At 47.2% G+C, this 21,934-nt stretch overlaps 1 protein-coding gene across 2 annotated transcripts in view; it reads left to right on the forward strand.

Moving 5' to 3' along the window:
- The window catches only part of LOC149352297 (cell division cycle and apoptosis regulator protein 1-like), a 106,196-nt gene that overhangs the window by 71,140 nt on the left and 13,122 nt on the right, over positions 1 to 21,934 (forward strand). For both annotated transcript variants that reach the window (XM_089581470.1, XM_089581471.1), the window contains 7 exons: positions 996 to 1,277; positions 2,321 to 2,578; positions 5,385 to 5,480; positions 7,214 to 7,306; positions 9,049 to 9,136; positions 9,359 to 9,522; positions 19,492 to 19,678. In XM_089581470.1, the coding sequence (XP_089437596.1) occupies positions 996 to 1,277; positions 2,321 to 2,578; positions 5,385 to 5,480; positions 7,214 to 7,306; positions 9,049 to 9,136; positions 9,359 to 9,522; positions 19,492 to 19,678 (1,168 nt within the window). The remainder of the gene's footprint in view (positions 1 to 995; positions 1,278 to 2,320; positions 2,579 to 5,384; positions 5,481 to 7,213; positions 7,307 to 9,048; positions 9,137 to 9,358; positions 9,523 to 19,491; positions 19,679 to 21,934) is intronic.

A 21,934-nucleotide genomic window follows, 5' to 3' on the forward strand; every position in this document is an offset into this window, starting at 1 on the left:
TTTTTGTCTTAAGTCTACATTAGCAAAGTAATACATACAGTAAAATCTTGGTAATAAATCCTGGTTCATATAATGTGTTTACTATTCAGCCACACATGTGCAAACATACAGGTGGGTCGAACCTGGAGGCATGTGACATAAAGAGCTGGAATGCAACGGCAGTCAACTGCCGTGGAGGCTTCTCTGCAGTGCCTAGGTGCGAAGGGTTGAAACATAAAAAAAATAAAATAAACTGTGCTCTAACTTACAAGCCGGTCATTCCTACGGGGGCGCAACATAGAGGAGAAATGCAGTAATGACTTTGCTATGGCTAAGAACAAAGGGGCGAACAGTCTGAGAACTACACCGATGCACTTACTAGTGGGCCGGGTCTGGAGAACTCGGAATGAAAAAAAAATGCTGTGATAGTCACCCGCCTCTGCGGCTTCTCTGCAGTCAATGGGTGTAAGGAGGCGAAGCATCTGAGAACGACAAGGTAGAGCATTCGTCTATTTTGCCATTGCAGTCAATGGACAGGATGTGCTGCAAAGTTCCTACCGCGCTTAAGACAATGCAGATGCAGACTGAATTGCTCCAGCTGGTTGAAATTATTCGGAGCCCTCCACTACAGCACCCTTCATAACCTGAGTCGCTTTGAGACTTTAAACTAACCAAACCAAGCAACAATTTTTTCGCGTGCGTGTAAAAAAGCGTGCAGGGGGGTTATATCGGGTTATGTCAGGTTGCGTGTAATGAAAGCGGCTTCTCGTGGGGGTTCTAAAGGATTTATTTATGGAAAAAAATTCTCAGGTGCATCTGCCACTTATTTGATAATTGTGTTTGCAAACAAACTGTTTCTTCTTACTTAATCCCTGCATTACGCAGCTGCAGTGCAGTTGTTGGCGTGTGCGCATTAAATAACAAACATGTTTAGTTCGGGTGTAGAGAGAGATTGCCCAGTGTCTCGAGTCTGTGCATTGTATTCAAGGATGTAGTGTAGCAAGTATGTGTTGCAGGTAGGTGAGCTGCGTGTGGAGCTGGAGGCACGTGGCTTGTCCACCAAGGGCCTAAAGTCACAGTTAGTGGCACGGCTGAGCAAGGCTCTCAAGGCAGAGGCAGAAATGGCTGAAGGCAACGAGGAAGACCAGGAAGAGGAGGAAGCTGAGGAGGTTGAAGAGGACGAGGATGGTGAGGAGCCTGTTGAAGAGGCAGTGCTGGACGAGGTCAAGGAAGATGTCAATGATGAAATCAAGGATGAGGACGATGCTGACCGGCAAGAAGAGGAGAAAGATGCTGATGTATGCCTTGTTTAAACTTTTGTATGTTTTTGCCCAAGTGTAGTCTTTAAGCTTGCAGCAGTGAGAGAATCAGCTTTCAATATCAGGATGTCGGGTCAATGACAGTCTTGTTACTAGTGGGGGCTTTTTTCACCCATTAAAGTTCATACAACTTCATTGGGATCTGAATGAATGTTCAAATTATTAGCCACTTCAAATCAAGCAAGTTATGTCAAATAAGTGCACAGTCTTCTTATTCTAGATAAGCAACTGTATGAATGTATTGGATGGAAAGGTAGGTAGGTCCTCTCATTGAGTGTATAGGCACGGCCAGAATGATACGGAGCACGGGAAGGGTCACGGAGCAGTGGAAACGTGCTTATGCGCGCTGCCTTGCAGTGGTGACAGGAACTATCTTAATTTGGACGCGGCGAGATGGCGGCGGTAGCACGGACTCACTTTTTCCGCAGGCCTATCAGCATCACAGCATATAGCATGCAATCCCTTGCTCTATGATCGACCGATACTCTGCTGACAGCGCCATGCGCTTCGTTGCCCCGTTTCTCGCATCGAGGAGCGGCGCGCGCTGTAAACGGGCATTACGTGTTATCTCGGCCCTTCAGTCCGCGCGGCCACCGCTTTGCAGTGATAACGGCAGGGTTGCAGCAAATAGGGGGGCTCGGCGGCAGGCACTCTCGCTGTGCGCGGATAGCCAGGGGTGTCTTTGTTGTGCTGATAGGTGGCGCTTAGATGCAGTTTCTGCTAGCTTGGCCGCCTTTTGCGTGCTCCGTATTATTCTGGCCGCACCTGTACATATTGCTGTTAGTTGCTAGGGTTTCTTTGTAGCAATGTTTTTGAATAGCTAATATCGGTTTGTATTGTCTTGAAATTCTTTGTATCTGTGTATTATTGTATCTGTCGAAGCAAGTGCTCAATAGAAAGCTTTTTGTATGGAAACTATTTTGTTGAGGCGATTATCTCCTGTGTTTTTTGAAGCCATGTTTGGCATTCTGGTTAAAGGTGTACGTTTTATAGCAGACTTTTTCTTGTGTGTGTGTGTGCAGATGGGAGAGAAGATAGCTGATTCAGTGGATGTGGTTAAGAAAGAAACTATAGAAGGAGTGAAGGATGAGGCATCGGCCAAAGCAACAGTTCCAGAAAAAGTGGGCACCCCGCTGCGGCTTGAAGATCTGCCCAGTGAGCCAAGCATTCTAGTATACCCATCACGTACCGCCAAGGGAGGCCGTTTCGACTGCTCAGTCATGTCTTTGTCCCTTCTGCTGGACTACCGTCAAGAAGACAACAAGGAGCATTCCTTTGAGGTGAGTTAAGCTAGCTAGTATTATTTTGTTTAACCCTTGCAATGTCATTGACACACTGGTATGTTTTCGCATTTCCTGCTAGCCCTTGCGTTCAAAATGCATGCTGGGACACAAAGCTGGCGTACTTGGGGTGGTGTCGCCATCTGTCTTATCTTTTTAGAAGCTGATATTGTCATCTAGAGCTGAGTTTGCCAGTTGATGGTGATGGAGTGACCGTGCGAGGGGCTTGGTCATTTGGCACTGGTTTTGCGCGCATCATCTGAAAGTAGTAGTTTTCTCAAAGTGCAGACGGTTGCAATTCTCAGTTAAAGTGTTCTCTAATGTGCTGTAACTTTGCAGAAGGTTTTTTTTTTTTTTTCATTCTTGCACTGTGTCCGCTATGCAGTGTATGAAGTTTCGGAAGCATGTGCCCCTGCCTCTCCACGGCCTCGCTTGCTGCTATCAGTGGCAAGTGAGGTTGTTGCATTTCGCTTCCATCTTCCGCTGTCATCTTTCTCTTTCATGTTTCCTTCAGAAGTTTTCAGTTTTGCTTTGTCTGGGCACTGAAAGTGCTCCCTCCTTGCGCTTGGAATGCGGAATGATGGCAGTGGTTCTTCTGATTCCGAATTCCGACAGTAAAAGAAAAGACACCCGTGTTACATTCAATGTATGTGACAAAGATTTGGGCCTGGACCCATGTCCCAAGCTCTACCACACTGTCCAGAAGTACTGAGAGCAGTGGTTTTTTTACAGTGTTCCTTGTTTAGCATTTTTTTACTACGTGACTGGCGGCACGCTTGCCAGTATTCAATCTGACCATGCACCCCATATCTGAAAGCCTGGCAGTGTCCGCTATCGCGTACTCCTTCACTCAATCACTCGCACCTGCTGTACAATTTCCTCAGGTCCGTTTCAAGCCAGCAGTGTAATTTCATTACAATGAAAGTAGGGCAAAATCTAGTTCATTATACTGAAGTAAAAAATACATCATGTCATATTGATGTGAAGTTACAAAAACTGGAAGACTTTGTTGCATCAAGAATTTCATTGCATTCAGGTTCATTACATTGAGGTTTAGCTGTACTTCTATCTCTCTATGCAACGCTTGGGGTGCTAAAGTCCACCAACTATGCACCTTTAAAGGTGCACTGAAGAGGAATATGAACTTGTATTTTTACCGCTGGAACTCTATCTACACGTTCTGAGCATTCTTATAAACTTCGAATTATTACCTTGTGCAGCCGATTTTCCTAATTTTAATCTGATTAAACGTCCCATCTCGCACCTTTTTTTTTAATTCTCCGCAGACGGTGGGAGGAGTCAAACAACCTTTCAATCAGTCCCGTGGCGGCTTGCCGCTCTGCCATTGGCGGAGTGATACGTAGTGATCAGCGAAAGCAGAGTCCACGCATATTTTTATTTTCGTGGGCCTAATTTGCAGCTATGTAGCCTCCAACTAGATCCATTTATTCACGGAAACCTAAAAAACAAAATAAAAGCGAAAATGAAGCTACCACTTAACTGCTGAAAGGCACTCCACGTGTTAGTTGACTCCTCCTACCTTCAGCAGCGAGTTCAAAAAAAGGTGGGAGCTGGGATGTTTAATCTGATTTAAATTGAGCAAATCGGCCGCACAGGGCAATAATTCGAAGTTTCTAAGAATGCTCGGAATGTGTGGGTCAAGTTCCCGCGGCAAAAAGACGAGTTCAGATTCCTCTTCAGTGCAACTTTAAGCTGCTCCATGTAGCAGCGCTGTTGCTCCTTTGGTGAAACGAGGCACCTTTGCTAGAAAGGCTTTTGAGGACTGCCATGTGACAGGGGTACTAAAGTGTTGGTTGAAACACCTGGTATGTCATGCATGGCTGATCGTGCCCATGACCTGTAATAACTTTGCTGCTTTGTAGATGGACTACCCTTCATTAGTGACATACTATTTCCCAAATTTAAAAATGGCTTGGACGGGGTCAGGTATCTGTGTTGCAGTGTGATGTCCATATTGCCGGGAGAAATCTTTATCATTAAGTTGTGTTTTTCTCAAAGTGCTGCTATGCAAATCTGTTCTGTGCTGGAAATATAGTTTAATCTCTTTCTATACAATAAAGTGTGGCATCATTATTGGTGTTCAGTGCCACCCTCCTAACATATGTCTAAACGAATTCTATTCTGTGTTGGAAACCATCGTGACTGGAAATGACTACATGGTCACTGTTTGAAAGTGAATGGCAGTTTAGCCTGTTTCAGTGCTTGGTTTTGATTTCGCGAAGAAGACAAAGACAAAGGAAAGAAAGTGTACCACACAGACAAGTGCATGTGTTCTTTCTTTCATCTTTTTCACTCAGTTGAAAGCAAGCACTAAAGTCAACCAACTAAGCTGAAGTTTTATTGGAGGTGTCTCCTAGCCTTGGATATCTGCATTAAAAAAGGGTCTTTGCATCATCGCAGTTTGCTGGTGATACCTGTAGTTCATTTCTTGGCCTTTTCAAGCTCGTAAAGCTCCATTTTCAGTGAAAGTAGCCATTTTTGAAGTGATACCTGTATTTTATTTCAAAAGCTTGTAAAGACTTCATTTTCAGTGAAAGTAGCCATGTTGTCATCACAGTGCAGCAATCTACCAATAGAGGCCAACTTCTGTTTGTCCTTAGTGTCCCTTGTACTGATAGATTGAGTTGCAACTTGGTTTTTTTGTGTGGTTCAATTCGGCTGAGTGGAGGATAATATTTAAGAATGGGCTAGCTTGAGATGCACATTCATGAGGTGTGATTATTTATGTCACTGTAAATGCACTAGGAGGGTGTTTTTTTATGCATTGTGTTCTGTTTCTTTTAAGGTTTCACTGTTTGCGGAACTCTTCAATGAAATGTTGATTCGGGACTTTGGCTTCAACATCTACCGGGCTCTTTTGGAAGCTCCTGAGCTAAAAGAGGTATCTGAGTGATTTTCTGGGGCTTTGAAACTGTGATGTGGAGCACATTTTAGAATTGCAGTGTATTCATTTTGTATACAAGATTGTGACCAAAGGTGTACAGATGTTATTTGTATTATAAATTATAAAGAACCGCAAGAATTGTTCAGTTGATTTTTCAGTTCCTGGTGCAGTGGACTCCCTTCAAGGCAAACTCTGTTAAACTTAATTCTCCAACAAGAGGAGTAGCTCAAGGTCCTCTGTTTACCGTATTTACACTAATATAAGGCAGTTTCTTATTACAGTGTAAGTAGTCTTAGTGCCATTAGGTGAAAATGCTGGCGGGCATGCCTGTGCTGTCGCCTCGTGAAGCCTTGGCGCGTGCAGCGAGTCGAGCATGAGAACCCCCCTCCCCTTAACAAGAGGCAAGAGAGAAAACTCGCAATGGCAAATGCGAAGAGGCGGCTGCACCAATGCCCCCAGTCGAGTGAGGGAAAGTCACGTTAGCGAACATATATCATTGGCTAATCCAACATGGCACACCAAGTAAGGCTAAATGTGTATAATGCAACAAATATGCAAGCATAAAAAAAACAGCAACACATAAAGCCAGCCAAAGTAAAGTGAAGTGTAAATGCAGCGAATGTAATGCGTAAAAGCGAGCCAAAGTAAAGTGAAATTAATTGGCGCTACTGTCAGGCAGTGCAATGCGGCATAAGGGAAAAAAACAAATCGGAAAAGCACCATCCTAAAAGAGCATTCTGCTTACACAGCTCATCTTGTCAGACCATCCGAGCATCTGTCAATTTTTTGCTCCTGCTTTTCAAGGTAGCTACAGCAACCTTCACCACCAGACTCTCGAGCTGCTAGGAGAAGGCAACTTTTATAATCTTGAGGCCATGTTGCGTGCAAGGGTTAAGGGGAGGGTGGCTGTGAACATGGACAGGAAGGTGCTGAAAGGGATAGAATTGCAAAGGGGTGCAAGACAGGGCAGCATGAAACACAAAGCTTCAGGCACTGTTACCGCCACGGCTGCGTGCATAAACGCGTCAGAGACTTGCTGCGCGTGATGGTGTCGCATGCATCTCTGAAATGTAGCGTCTCAAATAATATTGACATATTCATTGCTTCCATATTTTTCTGTGGTGTCTCACTTTGTTTTCGATATTATGTTATTTAATTTTTTTCAAGCCAGTTACAGTCCTGGGCTAGAACAGGTTAAGATCACATTGAAAATCTTCCATTTTCGTGAGATCTCCACTTTCCTTCGCATTATATTCGTGTAAATTCAATGGTTTGCCATAGATACAATGTGAAAAAGTCAGGTCAACACATCAACTGGCATGTCATGGCAGCAGGTGGCCAGCAGGCTTCTACAACAAAGAACCTGGGTTTAAAAAATAAACATAAACAGAATAAGTGTGCATGCACGCATACCTTCTCATACACACGCGCAGACAAGTTTCTGCTTGCAGGCTTTGTAACCTGGAAAGAGCACTATTAATTGCACTTGGCCTTGCATGTGGCATGCTGTGAGCCACAATCTGCCACAGTGTTTTTTTGTGTGTGTGTCTGTCGGGAACTTGATGGGTGTAGACACCTTTGCCTAATCTGTGTGGCAGAAGAGTAGCTGGTACAACTATCGTGCCAGTTTAGCGAACAGATGTTATGTAACCTTTGTGTACATCATTTTGGCCAAGTTCTAATCTTTTATTTTTGTCTCATTTTGCTTTAATACATATAAATACGCACAGGAAAAGAAAAAAGACACTCCAAAGGAGTCAGACAAGAAGGGAGACCGTCGAGATGATCGCAAGTCAGACCGTCGGGAACGTCGGGACCGCAAGGTATATGATGAACGTACTCTGCTTAGTCTCTTTTTGGGGCCATGTTTCATTTATGTGCTGTTGGGTAGCTGTGAACAAACTGCAACAAGAGCTCATTAATTCGACCCCAGTTAATTCAGAAATCTCGATAATTTGAACTGCTGGCTCGTTCCCGACTAATGCCCATGTAAGTCTGTGGCGCCACATGCTTGCTAATTCGGACACTACAGAGCTTCCGAAGGAAGGCAGGCTGTGTCTGGTATGACTGGTGTAGCAAGAGATTCTTGAAATAGCCCAGTGAAAACCTGAATTTGGCAGCTGGGATGACGAATGGATGGCCTAGTCTCCGAGAACAGTCTGTCCACTTAGTTCTGCTTTTCTTTTTCGTGAGCTACCGCAGTGGAAATGTAGTCAAGCATGGGCAAGTTTCTTATTTTGCATTGTTTTGAAGAGCAATTGGTGTAGTCAGATCCATCTGAATCGCGTTCATTTCTTCATATTTTTTGCTTCAAGGTGCCATGAATGGATTGTTAATGCTTTTAGTGGTGATGTAAGAAATGTCTGTCTGCGAGTTGTGGAATACCAGTGAAGTTGCAGATGTGCTTATCCCACATAATACGGGTTCAAGCAAGAGCAAGCTGAAGGGACAGAACGTCTACCGTGCAACCTGTACTCTCGCTCCAAAGGAAGGAAGATGCTGTTAAGAGCATAAGTATTTAGTAAGCTGCATTACAGAACACTGCACCAGGACACCAGGAAGTGGGCCCGCAAAGCCACTTGTGCAAAGCAAGGCCTGCAAATTCTTGGCAGCGCAAATAAGGGCGATTGCAGGCCACACAACGAACCAAAGGGTTAAATTGCATGACACAGCACGAAGGAGGATAGGAAATGCGTGGAGCACGTCGACTGCACATGTCGCATGTTGATAGCCCATCGTGTATCACAACCGGCAATGGCCGGCGGTGATGGAAAACCAGTCATATCGGTCTCTCCCGACCCTGGAGCAACCACACCACACAGGTGGGCGACAGAGCTCCGTTCGGACATGGAGTCGAGCATACATACAAGGCGCGTGTGTTTCACCACCCGCGTTCTTGGTTCCTTGGCAAATGCCAGGGGACCAGAAGGAAAACGCTATACATCCTGCTGCTGCCTGAGTAGGTGGCGGACTCCCCATTCATTTCCCGCTCACGACCTCTTGCCAAAACCATGCTCCAAATGTCACTTGGAGTGAACAAATGGGGACGTGAGGTTGAAACCCGAAGAACGGAAGGAAGGGCGATTGGTTCTCAGAAGAGCTCCCCTTTGGATGAAGGCGAGCAGGGCAACCTCCTGCATTCTGCTCACAGAGACCCCACGGGAGGTAGCAGTGGCCGCGTGCTTGCGTCTTTCATGAAGTGCAATTCTCACAAAGTGAAAGGCAAGAAGGTTCATTGAGCTCACAGTGCAGTGATGGGACTCTTTCTTTGACTGTTTCCCTGCATCTTTATTTGCATAGTCATTGCATATATTAACTATGTTCAGCTATTGCTTAAACATCGAGTGGCGTGATCCTTCTCTACTGGTACTACCTTTTGGCACGTGAGCACTTTTGGAAGCCAGAGGTACTCTGGAAAGAGGGTGCTTAAAACAAACAGCTATGACAACTGTGGCTATGAAAATAAAGTACAAAGCTGTCCCAATTTTGCTCTAGGTTAACTGTATGCAAAGCAGAGAGGAGCTTGATGAAACACTCATCACTTGGTTTTGTTTGTGTTTTTCAGGAGGATGAGAAAAAAACTGATGACCAGGATGAGAGTGATGCTGCTTCAGAACCATCAGATGGAGAGGGTGACTCTGAAGAAAACAAAGGTAAGACATGCATCATTTTGTGTTACTTTTCAGCAGTAAACAGGTTTTTGTTTGACATGCTATGCAGAAGCTGTTAACTTCTTGTCTGGAATTTTCTTTGACAAATGTGCATTTGAAGGGTATTAGTTACTTGGCATATTCATTGTAATGATCTGCTTTTCTTGGGACAAATATGTTAAATGGGCAGATGAGTTGTTGACGGGCGTATGTCTTATTCTGCAGAAAAACGGCCTCGCAAGGAAAGCCGTGCCCAGCAACAACGAACCATGCAGCGTCATCTTCTGTTGTCATTCATATACTTTGATCAAAACCAGTGCGGCTACCTGCAAGATAGAGACCTTGAAGACATTTTCTACATCATTGGCCTTGAACTTTCACGTGGTCAAGTAAGAAAACACTAATCCTCGCTTCGGTCACTGGATGTTGTCATCATGCCAGCTCTAATCAATGATACATGCAGTGTGCTGAGCTGCAAGAAGTTCTGCTTTTTAGGTGCTCAATTTAAAGCTTGTGGGTACCCTTCTGGACCCCTGGCCTGCATTTATGTGTAGATTGGGCCATATGTGTCTTGTGGTTTGTAAGGAGCATGGCCTTTGTTTGCATTTTGTTGGCAAACTGTCCCCGTGGTTGGAAGAGTCATCTCATAAGCCTGGAGGATGCATATGGTGCATTGTCTCTTAATGGAGTTATGATGCATAACAGTGCAACAGGAACAGCCTATCCTTGGCATTTCCCTTGTCATCTCTTACCTGGTGCTGGATACAGGAACCTTGTTCCACAACTAGTAGCCAGTTCCCTCTGAGCAAAACAAAAGTTGTTAACTGTGCCTATGGCCCCATGAAATCAGGCTTCCCAGGAGCCCTGCAGCCATAGACGATGAATGCCAGCACCAGTACCTTTATCTTGTACACTTGTGTGCAAGTTCACACGAATATCAGTGAAAAAGAAAAAACTATATATAGTGCATTTGTGCTATTTGCTCACTCGGGCATTAGCCACACTATCAGTTGAGAGGCTGCATGCGATGGCTGTGGGGACATTAATAAGGGGAGGTGTGTGTTTTGTTGATTTTGCTGTGCATGAACTTTTGCCTGTGATTGTACAGGCCGAATGTGACAAAATTAGCTGCTTTTGTTGACTTGAGCACTTGGAGTCTGGGCCACCGCCGTGGCTCAGTGGTTATGGTGCTTGGCTGCTTACCTGAAAGACGCAGGTTCAATCCCGGCCGCAGCGGTCGCATTTCGATGGAGGCGAAAGGCCAGAAGCGCCCGTGTACGGTGTGATGTCAGTGCACGTTAAAGAACCCCAGGTGGTCGAAATTAACAGGAGGCCTCCACTGCAGCCTCTCTCATAGCCAGAGTCGCTTTGGGATGTTAAACCTCATGAAACTTGGGGTCTGTGTATGAATTTCTGAGTCGTCATCTTGGTGCCTCTGGTGCAGTGTTGAGTCTTTGGTTGTCTTTCTCCTCCCCCTTCCCCCCCTTTTTAAGACCGCAAGTTGAACGTTTAAACCAAGAAGTTAATAAAATCACGATGTGGTGCGAGGTGGGGTTGAATGTCACAAAGGGGCTACAAGAGACGCCATAATGTGAGGGAATTAGATAAATTTAGACCATATGGGTTTCCACCATTGCATAGCACTCATTTTGCCTCCATCGAAATGTGGCCCCAGCCTTGTGCTCAGGTCCTTTGAGGTGAAATGCAATACCTCGTGCCGTGGCACTCTTTGGCCATGCTGCCCTTGTGCAATTGAAATTCACAATTCTCATCTAAGGTTCCCACTTACCAAATTAGTAGGCATGTGCGAATAGTGGTTTTTTGGTAAGAAGTGAATTCGAAATGAAAAGTAATTTTCGAATAATTTCGAATACATCTAGTACACAAAAACACAAGTCCATTACATGAAAAAAAAGAGAGGTATAATTGAAGCTTTGTCACACTCACTGAAGCTGTGCCGGCATCCTGCAAAAATGGCCTCGGAAATTGGGGGAGTCGACCTGCATGCAGAGCCGACATATTTGTGGGTGTGAAACCTATCTGTGGGACCCCTGACTGCTGGTCTTTATTGCAATTGCGTCGTTGTGCAGCTGTTGCCTTTAAGCGATGACACCTGCTTGGCATACACATCGCGCACTCAGCACCCAGCTCCACCCATCATCAGGCATCAGAAAGGGGCACCTAAATCCATGTGCCTCATGCTAGCCTCCTCTTGTGCTCACGCCATTGTACATGATTCGCGATTTTCACACGCAGAAGAGTGGCTGCGGCAGCTTCAGTCGGCAGAGACTGCTCGTTCCACAGAAGTCAAGGGAGCCGCATGTCCTCTGTTTAGAGAAATTTAGCATAGCGCGATCCGCTTCCATGGTGAGCCACTACATGTGCACAGATTGCCCTGAGGGTGCCACAAAGCGTCAGACGCCAGCCGGCTGTTTGCACGCCTGCCCCGTCGGGACTAAACAGCACGTGTGCACTGGCGGTACGCGTAAGCAGATCCATGCTATGCGAAATCTCTGTGTTGATACGTGCTGCCGTGCCTGTTTGCATGCACACCCACGGCCGCCTTGGTCACGTGCGCGCGGCAGGGGTTGCTCCGGCCGTCCCATTCAGCGTGCACCCCATTGTAAAAGTGTACAGTGAAAGCTCATTAATTCGAACTTCACGGGACCGGGAAAAAAGCTCGAATTATCCGATGTTCGAATTATCGAATTGCGGCTAAAAAACCGGCAAAAACCACTTGCATTACGGTACAGTTGAACCTCGATATAACGAAGTCCTACTTGCAGCCGAAAATTTCGTTACTTCGCGAATTTCGTTACGTCGAGGTTCCCATGTTTCAGCTGTCAAAATAAAGTATAACTGGTTCAGGAACACTGCTTGTTGATGGGAACTTGTAAATCACTTATTGAGGAAATACGCAAGAAAATCTAGTAATAGTATCGCTAACAAGGGCACCGGATGTTTTTTTCTACATCAGGAGCATAATGAGTGATAGCAAACACCGCGACGGCATCATTTTTCTCCGTGTGCGCATAGCAAAAGAACGAGCGCAGCGCCTAGTACTGAAAGCCGCCACAAGATGTCGCTACTGGTATCATCATCATCAGCATTGAACATTTGCAGCCGGGGACGCATCAGAGAAAAATAAAGAAAAATGTTCGCATCGCTCACGCCGGCGCGGTGGGATTGTGCTCGCGGCGCGAGCGCGCGTGCGCGCGCGGCACGGCAAAGTCACGTTCGCGAAACAGCGGCGCCCGATCGCCAGCGCGTTCGGCGGCTACCGGCGCGCTCTGACGGCGCCCGGCGCGGAATGCAGCCGGCTGCATTTCGCGCTGGCCGCGCCGAGAGCGCGCCGAAGCCGCCCACCCAGAATGCACCGCGCGCGCCTCCCACGCCACGCCTCCCCTCTACCCCCTTCGCCACTCGCCTCCTCTGCCAGGGCACGTTTTTTTTTTTTCGCCGCTCACCCGTTTTAAAGGTACGACCACACTAGCTCCACGAGTTTGTCAACACTGAAGACTTTTTTTTGTTGTTGTCTACGAGGACATCGCACGCAAAAAAAAAAAAAAACGAACGGACGCTGCAAGAAAATTCCGGTTTGCGCTTTCACGTTCAGAGTCTACAGCTCGCCAGTGGCGTCATGGCGCGGCGCGTCTTGAAACTTCCATGCCGCGGGCTTTGTATGCGCACGACAGATGGCGCGGCGGTACGTTCTCGCAGATTCCCACACTGCCGGCAAAATTAGCGCGTAAAAGGGCAAATACAAACTGCGTTTCGTCTCGGCTAAACTTTTAGCTCTCATTCGATTGTCAAGGTAGCTCCTGGCACATGCATGCGATGCGCAAGGACTTCGTTACATCGAAAGTGCGGAGCAAAATTACTTCGTTAAATCGCGAAAAAAAATACATGGTTTTCAATGGGGAAGTGATTGGGAAATGAAAAAAATGCGTTACATCGCGAATTTCGTTACATTGAGGTTCGTCACATCGAGGTTCGACTGTATATGTACAGTATTACTCTCGCAACGAACCCACTGGCATAATGAACCCACCCACCCCGGATTTTTGCCTAAGAATTTGAAAGAAAAAAAAAAAAGGCGTGAGCCGTTAACTCTTCCCTCCGTTTACCGTCACTGTCCACAACGCATTTCTTGGCGGCGCGCCAAGATGCTGCTAGCGATAACACCAGGAGGGTGCCTTTCAACCTTAGCTCTAGTGCAAGGGGGGAAGCGAACTTGGCAGAGTGCCAGCGCTTGTCGGGTTGTGCAAGCCTTGTTTTCAGTAGGTTCGCTTTATCGGGCCATGGGCAATTGGGGCGGACGCCGTCTGCTGCCACTCAATCATTGGAACGCCGTAGCAGCAGCAAACGCCTTTTGCAGTGAACAATGCTAAAAGTCGGCCTCATGATCGCGGCTGACCGTGTGCTTCCTTCCGTTGGGGACTGATGGGTGGAAGGATGGACAACACCCGCAAAGAAAAAAAAAAGTTTTTCGCGTAATTTGTACCGTCCGTCCAAAGTCATAGCCTTCATGAGCTTTGGCTGGGACCGCGCTGACAGAACTTATCCGTATTTCCGAATTAACAGGGCTCGAATTGACGAGTATTTAGTTGCGAGTTTCGGAGGTTGCCCGGAAAAGAGGGTAGCCAGCTCCCACCGCAGCCGCCAACCCGCCAAGCCGCCGCGCTGGTGATGGCGCCATTTGGGCTTTACCAACTCATCCACGGTTTTATCTGGTTCCATCTTCTCTCCCCGTTTACGACGTGCGCAGCCTCTAACTATGCGAAGGTGCTTTTTTTTTTTTTTGGCCTTGTGCTGTGTGCCAAGCCACCCAGACGCGGCATGTAGTTCGAATTATCCATAGCGGAACCGACTCTCTTCGAATTAACTGGCTTTTTTATACACAGATCTCTCTGGAGCTTGGCCGGGCCAAGTAGTGTAGTTCGAATTATCCGAAAATTCGAATTATCGAGGTTCGAATTAACGAGGTTTCACTGTAATAGAAGTTCCATCACGCGCCGCGGAGCGGCGCTGTTCTCCCACTCCTGCCGACGGCGTCGTGGCGTGGCACATGCTTGGAGAAGCGCATACATCGGAGGATGCACGTGTCCAATCTGGCGTCAGCTTTGCTCTAAAATGTGTTGACAGCCAGAGGAAACCACAAGTAAATCAAAGTACGGCGCTGTATATCTCCAAATCAGGTTTACACAGTGCACATTGTTTTTTGTAGCATAATATGATCGAGGCGCAGCTAAGGCTGCGTTGATGCATGACTTGATGTGCCGCATTGCAGCTGTCATGAAATATCTATTCTAGCGAGTGAGCTTCACAATCCTCAAGTTTTGCTGCTGAAGGGGCTCTGCTACTGTCACCCATGTGTTGATCGAATCACTTCGATTCAGACAAAACATTATTTTGATAATCAGGGACTTTGACCTCTTTCTTCGAGGAAAGATTGTACTCCGAATGACAAATCCGCCAGCAGTGTCGTCTGCTCCTTGGGCAATGACTACCGTTCTGAATCCACAAAGATCCGGCGTCTGAAGTCGACTGCTGTACCCAGTATTTTTCCTGGATACCCGAGCTACAGTCAAGTCCACTTACAGTAAAACCTCGTTAATTCGGATCTCACGGGAGTAAAAAATTTGTCCGAATTAACCGAATGCCGAATTATCGAATGAACAACAAAAACAGCCCATGAATGAAGATTTTATTGCGTACCTTTACTTTGCAAAGAAGTCGGTAATGGTTGTTTGTTTTTTCGTGGAAAGCTGGGCGGCAAGGACGAGTTTTCGCACATGTGCCAACCCCTCCAGTGCACGCGTGTTATTCGGGGCATCAAAGCAAAATTGCTCCAAAACGGCGAGGGCATCCGCAGCTTCTCTGGCGTTACGCCGTACCGGAAGTTCTTCGCGGGGCCCGTCTTCGTCGGATACTTCGTCGGACAATTCGTCCGTCGCACCGAGGGCATCGGCGATAATTTCCGCATCGCTTAACTGACCGGCTACGGTAACACCGTCATCGATGCCGAAATAGTCGACGAGCTGTACTTCGGCGGGAAGCAGGGCAGTGAGTGCTCCTTCATCTTCTTCATCCTCATCAGGCGCTGCGACGTCCGGACTTTCAGAAGACTCCGGTCGTCCAAATCCACTATGCCTGAAGCAGTTCGCCACCACTGCTGCCGGCGTGTTGGTCCACACGTGCGCCAAAATGTGGATAGCGCTCAGGAGCGTTACATTGTAAGCTTGCCTTCTGTCCATGCAAAGAAGCATACGCTCCAAAATTTGCTTTCGATATTTTTTCTTGACGTAGTGGATGATGCCTTGGTCCATAGGCTGTAGGGCGGAGGTCGTGTTTGGCGGTAGAAAAACAAGTCGGATCGCCTGAAGATCAGAAACGCTGCAGTGCGCGGTGCAGTTGTCAACAACTAGCAGCAGGTTCCGTTTCTTGGCTTTGAACCGCCGGTCCAGCTCCTGCAACCAGGAGCGAAATATTTCGGCAGTCATCCACGCCTTCCGATTTGCGCGGTAGTCAACCGGAAGGTGCTTGATGTTATTAAAACATCTTGGTTTTAGCGCCTTTCCGATGACGAGAAGAGGAAGGCGCTCCGTGCCCGTCATATTGGCCGCTAAAAGCACGGTCACACGCTCCTTGCTTCGCTTCCCGCCGGTGCAAGGGTCCCCCTTAAAAGTAATTGTCTTTTCTGGCAGTGCTTTATAAAATAGTGCGGTCTCGTCCGCGTTGAACACATCGTTTGGGCTGTAGGCTGCGATGTGTTCGTGAAGGTGGACGTTCTGCCAGTCCTTGACGACGCCTTCATCCACCGCACCTCTCTCTCCGCACACGGTCTTGAATACTAGCCCATGTCGTTCCTTAAAACGTGCAAGCCAGCCCTCCGACGCTTTGAAAGAATCAATGTTCATGCGGAGGGCATAGCTTTCTGCTTGCGCGCAGATTAATGGGCCACTTAGTGGGAGTCGTGCGTCCCGTGCGGTGCGAACCCATCGCAACAACGCATCTTACAGTTGAGGGTGTGCTGCGGTTCGCATGCGCTTGCGAGCTGCATGAAACTTTTCATTTTGGAAAGCTTCAAAGATTTGTGCTTCATTTTTCACGTATGTTCCCAGTGTGCTTCTTTTCACGTCAAACCGACGCATCACTTCTTCGCGGGAAACGCCATCTTTCAGCGCCTTCAGAATATCCACTTTAGTCCCCAAGTCCTTGGCCACGTACTTAGCCCTCTTGGCAGGCGTAGCCATCACAGTGGAGCACAACAGCACAGCAGCACCACAAACGCGAACGACGCACTGTCACGGCCCAACCACGCCATGCGCCCAGCACGCCTAGCAAGCCTAATCCGCACTCGGAAAATCACAAAATGGCAGCCCTGACGCGCGCGCACACACGAAGGAAAGAATGCCGACGACCGCACACGCACGCCTCAGGCCTTCTCGTTCTCGCTCGAAGTGATGACAGTAGCGATGCGTGCTCTGAAAACTCACCTTGAACCACCGTTTCGGTTTCGGAATGGAGAGTGGTTTCCGGCTGATGGCTATAGCGATGCGTGCTCCTAAATCTCACTTCAGCGCCGGCCTTGGCCCCGTCTCCAGTCCGAATTAAGCGGCGCGCGCGTAATTTTGCGCCGAATTAGCGAGAGTTTGCTGCCATAGACCTATGTACATTTTTGAAGGGAGGGAGTGAGCGGGCCGAATTATCCGAATTTCCGAATTAACGGGGGCCGAATTAACGAGGTTTGACTGTATAACAATACTGGTTATAACAATATACCGGATATAACAATGGTCGGTCATGGCACCATCAGCTTTGCCATGTGTTCTATAGTAAAATAAACTGCTTATAGCAATGCTGTCAAGGCACATTATTGGTTATAACAATTAAATCTGGTAATTGAGTGTCAACCATTACAGAAAAAAAAAGAAGGAAATGCTACAACCACACCAGCAAAACCATGCTTAAACCATGCTTACAACACAAAAGCGCGCACATGTGGGGCCGACCAATGCACTAAGCTGGCGCAGCAATGCCACGAAAGCAAAAGAGGCAGGCGTCATCGCGTCAGGAGAGCTGCTGCATTGCTGCATTGGCTACGCACGCCATGCGTACCCCCAATCAGTCGGTGCAGCGCACGTGCATGCAGCCAGCGCGTTTTTTTTCTCTTGTCAGCTGTCACCGCACCCTTGGTTCTGCATGCTTCTTGAATTTCCCATAAGAATAGCTTCCAAAAAGCCGGCTTGATTCCTGTGACGCGGAGGTGTGCAAAGCTCCCGGTGGCGCAGTGATGGCGGTGCTTTGGTCATCGGTGAACGGTGAACATTGTTCCGGTTCCCTGAAGTTCGATTTAACGAGCTTTTACAGGCATTAGAACAATCAAACCCCTCTGGGTATTTACTGTTAATAAATACTCTGAAGTTTGTCATCCTTTCTTTTTTTTCGGCACAACCCTGTTATAACAATTATTGGTTATAACAATGGTATTTCCATGGCACATGAATATTGTTATAAGTGGGCTTGACTGTATATGCAGCCAAAAATACAAAAAAAAACGGCGAAAGTTGGAGCGGGAGCAACCACCTTGCGCAGTCCTTAAACAAATTATCATTTCAGTCCAATGAACTGCATTAGTGAGAAAAACTGGAAACCAACCGAGGGCCACGAAGAAAGCAGCCATCTGTTCCTGCCTGCTGTAGACAGCCAAACACTGAATTGTGTTTTTCAGGCTAACCCTCAAGGCTTTCAAAATCATCGCCCAGCTACTTCAATAGTTGAATGTGCTACTCAAACAAGTGATGATATTGTTAAGTGACGGCAAGCCGATGAAGACAGGACTACATGACCAATGGCGATATGATTTTAATGGCGGTGGGCCTAGCGCGAGCGCTTCGTGCCGCGCCACTGCCCACTTTGTCGTCTTCTAGTCCGTGACAATATTGCCCCCCCATGAACATTCAGATGTAAGAGAAATAAAGCAGTTAAGGGTGCACCTTTTCAGGAAAAGTAAAGCAAATTCGAAAACTTCGCACAGAAAAGAAAGCTTGAAAAACACAGTGATATTAAGTCCAATACAGTGCAGTCTGCATTGAGCAAATGCTTGCAAAAAGTGGGCGCAGCAAAGTTTCGCGTGGAAGACTGTATAGTTGAGCAGCTAGCAAGCGCTTCAAGGCAGCGCTCTTCTTGGTCACAGGAGGAACCGTGATGAGCTCGCCTAATTAACATAAAAAAAAAAAATTGACAGCTCAGCGTGCAACATTGCCTGCCTATTTTCATAATAGTACAATTTCCATTTTCCTTCCAGGATGTTTTTGACTGGTAAACACGTTCTGACCGAGCTAGTACGTCATGGACAAAGGTTCACTAATTCACTGGGAAAAAAATTATTATTGCGTTGCCTCATCAGTCGCTGCACTTCTTTTATAAAGAAGTAATGCCTTTCCACACTTTCATGCTTTCATTGGCCTGCTGCGCCCAAACCCGCAGATATGATTGTTTTCCGGGGAGCTCTCGTTTCACATAGCATCATGACTGCCCGCTTCGGGCAACATGTGGCGGCAGCACCTGGAGCTTAGCAATAAAAAACTTACTTAGCCACTGGAGGCATTAGTGTTCTTGTGTAGATTTTCTTCGTCGTGGTTTTCCACCACTCCTCATCTCGCAATGCGTCCACGGCGCTGCAAACCACCTCGTGCGAAACCATAGCAGGAGAGGCGAGGGGTTGGGGACGCACGCCGCAATGCGGCGAAAGGAGCGGCCAAGCCCGTCTCTGCAATTACGCCCTCTCCGTCCAAATGGTATGGCCGGAGCAACCCCGCCGCGTGTGCCTATCCAGGGAGTGCAGGAACACGGCGCAACGTCGGGGCTCGGTTGCACAGGCGCCGTGGTGCCATCCTGGAGGAGATATACTGCACCGAAATCACACACAGCAAGAGTTCGAAACATGATTCGCTCCAGGCGAATAGTGTCGAATATCTAAAGTTTGGATTGAATCAAATATCAAATACAAATCTCAAACAAATATTAATACAAATATCAAATCGAATATTCTAAATTATGGAATACTTGCACGTGCCTACAGTTTAGTTCATCTCTGGGGCAATAAAAGCACAGTTACGTACAATTTAAAATGCATTGTTGTTGGTGTTTGAAGTTGTCAGTGATGCATACCATGAGTTGTTTGTCAATGACTTCAAAATTTTGTCAATATATGCATATTTCTTTTCAAAGCTTGGAACAGAGACATAAAGGGATCGTTGTGAGCAATAAGAGTCAGTCTTAGTGGTGGTCAGTTTACTTAGTTTTTCCCGTCTAGTCATGTACTATTGTGACCATTTTTTGCTTCTTTACAGGTTCGTCGTCTTCTTCAAAAAGTCTCAAAGCGTGAGACAGTACGATACCGAAGCCTGACCGATGCACCAGTCTGTCCCGAGGACATTGTTGAGGAGACACCTGTGGCTGATGAAGAAATGGTGGATGACGAAGATGGGCCTGTTGATGAGCAGCCGTCTGAGCATGACCTTGGAGAAATCGCCCTAGGTGTGTAAGACAGCTCCCCCTCAATCATGCACACACACACACACACACTATTTTTTTTGTTTAAAAGCAGTTGGGGGTTGAAAAATTTTGTTTTATAAGACAGCTTTGTGCTTTTGTATGCAAAGGTTAGTTTGTAGAGGTTTTCCATGTGCAGGCAAGGTTCAGGTTTGAGGTTGGCAAATATGCGTCCAGTTGTGTTGCGGCGGCAAATTTACACTAGTATTAAAGCAAACTTGCATACAGGGTCTGTCTCCAAAAGTTCCTGGAATTCTTTTTTTTATAAATCGTTTATTCAGTATCAGTTTACAATCTTTTCAGAACTTTTCAAAGTATTCTCCCCCTGCTTCGATGCACCGTTGCCAACGCTTCACCCAATCATTGAAGGCGCCCTGGAAGTCGTCAACGGGAACCTCCTTCAGTGAGGTCGTCGCAGCTGCTTTTACTGCCTCCAGCGTCCCATGCAGAGTTCCTTTCAGAGTTCTTTTGATCCTTGGGAACAAAAAGTCCGGTGGTGCCAGATCGGGGCTGTACGATGGCTGGGGTAACGTTGCCACACCCATTTTGGCCAGCAACTTGGTGACAATGAGCGCGGTGTGGCTTGCCTCGTTGTAATGGTGCAAGACCAATTGCTGCGAATTTCTTTTCGGACGCGTCAAACCCTGTTGTGCAACCATTTGAGTACTTCACAGTAACACTCCTTGTTGACTGCTTGTCCCTGCGGCACGAATTCACTGTAAACCACACTTCTTTCTGTCAAAAAACACAATGAGCGTTGCCTTGACTCGTGATTTGCTCATCCTTGCTATTTACAGGTGAGGAGACTCCGTGATGTGCTACTCGCTGCTCTCATGCTTTGATTCAGGATCGTACTCAAAAATCCACGTCTGGTCTCCTGTGATCACTCTGTCCAAAAATTTTGGGTCCGTTTCGTAACAGTCATGCAATCCCTGGCACTTCAACAAATGCTCGTTCTTCATCTCGCTCGTCAAGACTTTTGGCACCATTTTCGTGCAGACTTTTCTCATTTGAAGATCCTTCGTTAAAATGTGATGAACGATTGTTTTGGGTATTCCACACTCCTCTGCAATCATTGGGACACCTAATCACCAGTCCTTGTCCAAAACTTGATGCACTTTTTGCACCAAGTCGTCCGCTTGTGATGTCGACGGGCGTCCTGAGTGGTTGTCGTCGTTGACAGACTCCCGACCTTCCCGGAACCTTTTGTGCCACATGAAAGTTTGGCTTTGTTTCATCACGTCACCGTAGGCTTATCGAAGCATTTCAAGTGTCTCCACCCCGTTTTTACCAAGTTTCACACAAAACTTGATTGCATAACACTGCGCCAAAAAACTGGTCCATTTTTTTTCTCGGCGAGGGTGCAGTAGATACCTCTGCATGAAGTGTGACCTGCCTCAACAACTGCCCACTGGCAACTGAGACTGGTCTCGTTTTGAAGCTCAGATCCCCCACTAACTTCTCCACCCGAAGCGCGGCCCCGCCAGGCGACATAGCATACTACAAAAATCATTCCGGGAAGTTTTGGGACATACCCTGTAATCACATGTTGTAATTCCAACTAGGCCATGCGTTGCACACACTCGGAGACACCGCCACCGGGCGTGATGAGGATGTTTGCTTGTCGCTGTGGCGCAGGCAGGAGAAACGACGGATCCGTTCCCCTGTGCAAAGGGCCCATGCAGAGAAGTAGGGAGCCTTGGTGGTGCAGTCCATTATTAACATTTCTGAGCTGTGTGTTGCTCCCAGAAAGAAAACGCGCCAGCACGTTTGTCTTGATTTTTGCATTGTGCACCGAGAGCACGTGCATTATCCCACCTTCCCCTGTTCTTCGCTAACTTGGCCACGTCCCCCGCTTCGCGGTTTTCACGTGTCCTAATTGCAGGCGTCACTGCGGCATGCTGCTGTGTTGATGCGTTGGCCACGCGTGCCATGCATACTCTGTCAGTGAGTGCGGTGCACGTGCTTCGCCAGCATGGTTTTTCTCTCATCAGTTGTCACCGTACCCTTGGATCTGCAAGCTCCTTGGATTTCCCACCAGAATTGCTTCCGGAAAGCGGGCTTGATGCCAGTGGCGCCGAGACTCTTGAAGCTCCCGCTGGCACAGTGATGACTGTGCTTTGGCTCTTTGCTGTTGATATGCCGAAAGGTTGAGCTCGCTGTGGATTCTCGAAGAGCAGCAAAAGAGGAATTGTGCTACAGTCAAACCCCGCTACAACGAACGCCTCTGTTTCCACCACA

Source organism: Amblyomma mixtum, chromosome 3 (genome assembly GCF_055824585.1).
Source record: "Amblyomma mixtum isolate Tamu chromosome 3, ASM5582458v1, whole genome shotgun sequence".
Taxonomy (NCBI): Eukaryota; Metazoa; Arthropoda; class Arachnida; order Ixodida; family Ixodidae; genus Amblyomma; species Amblyomma mixtum.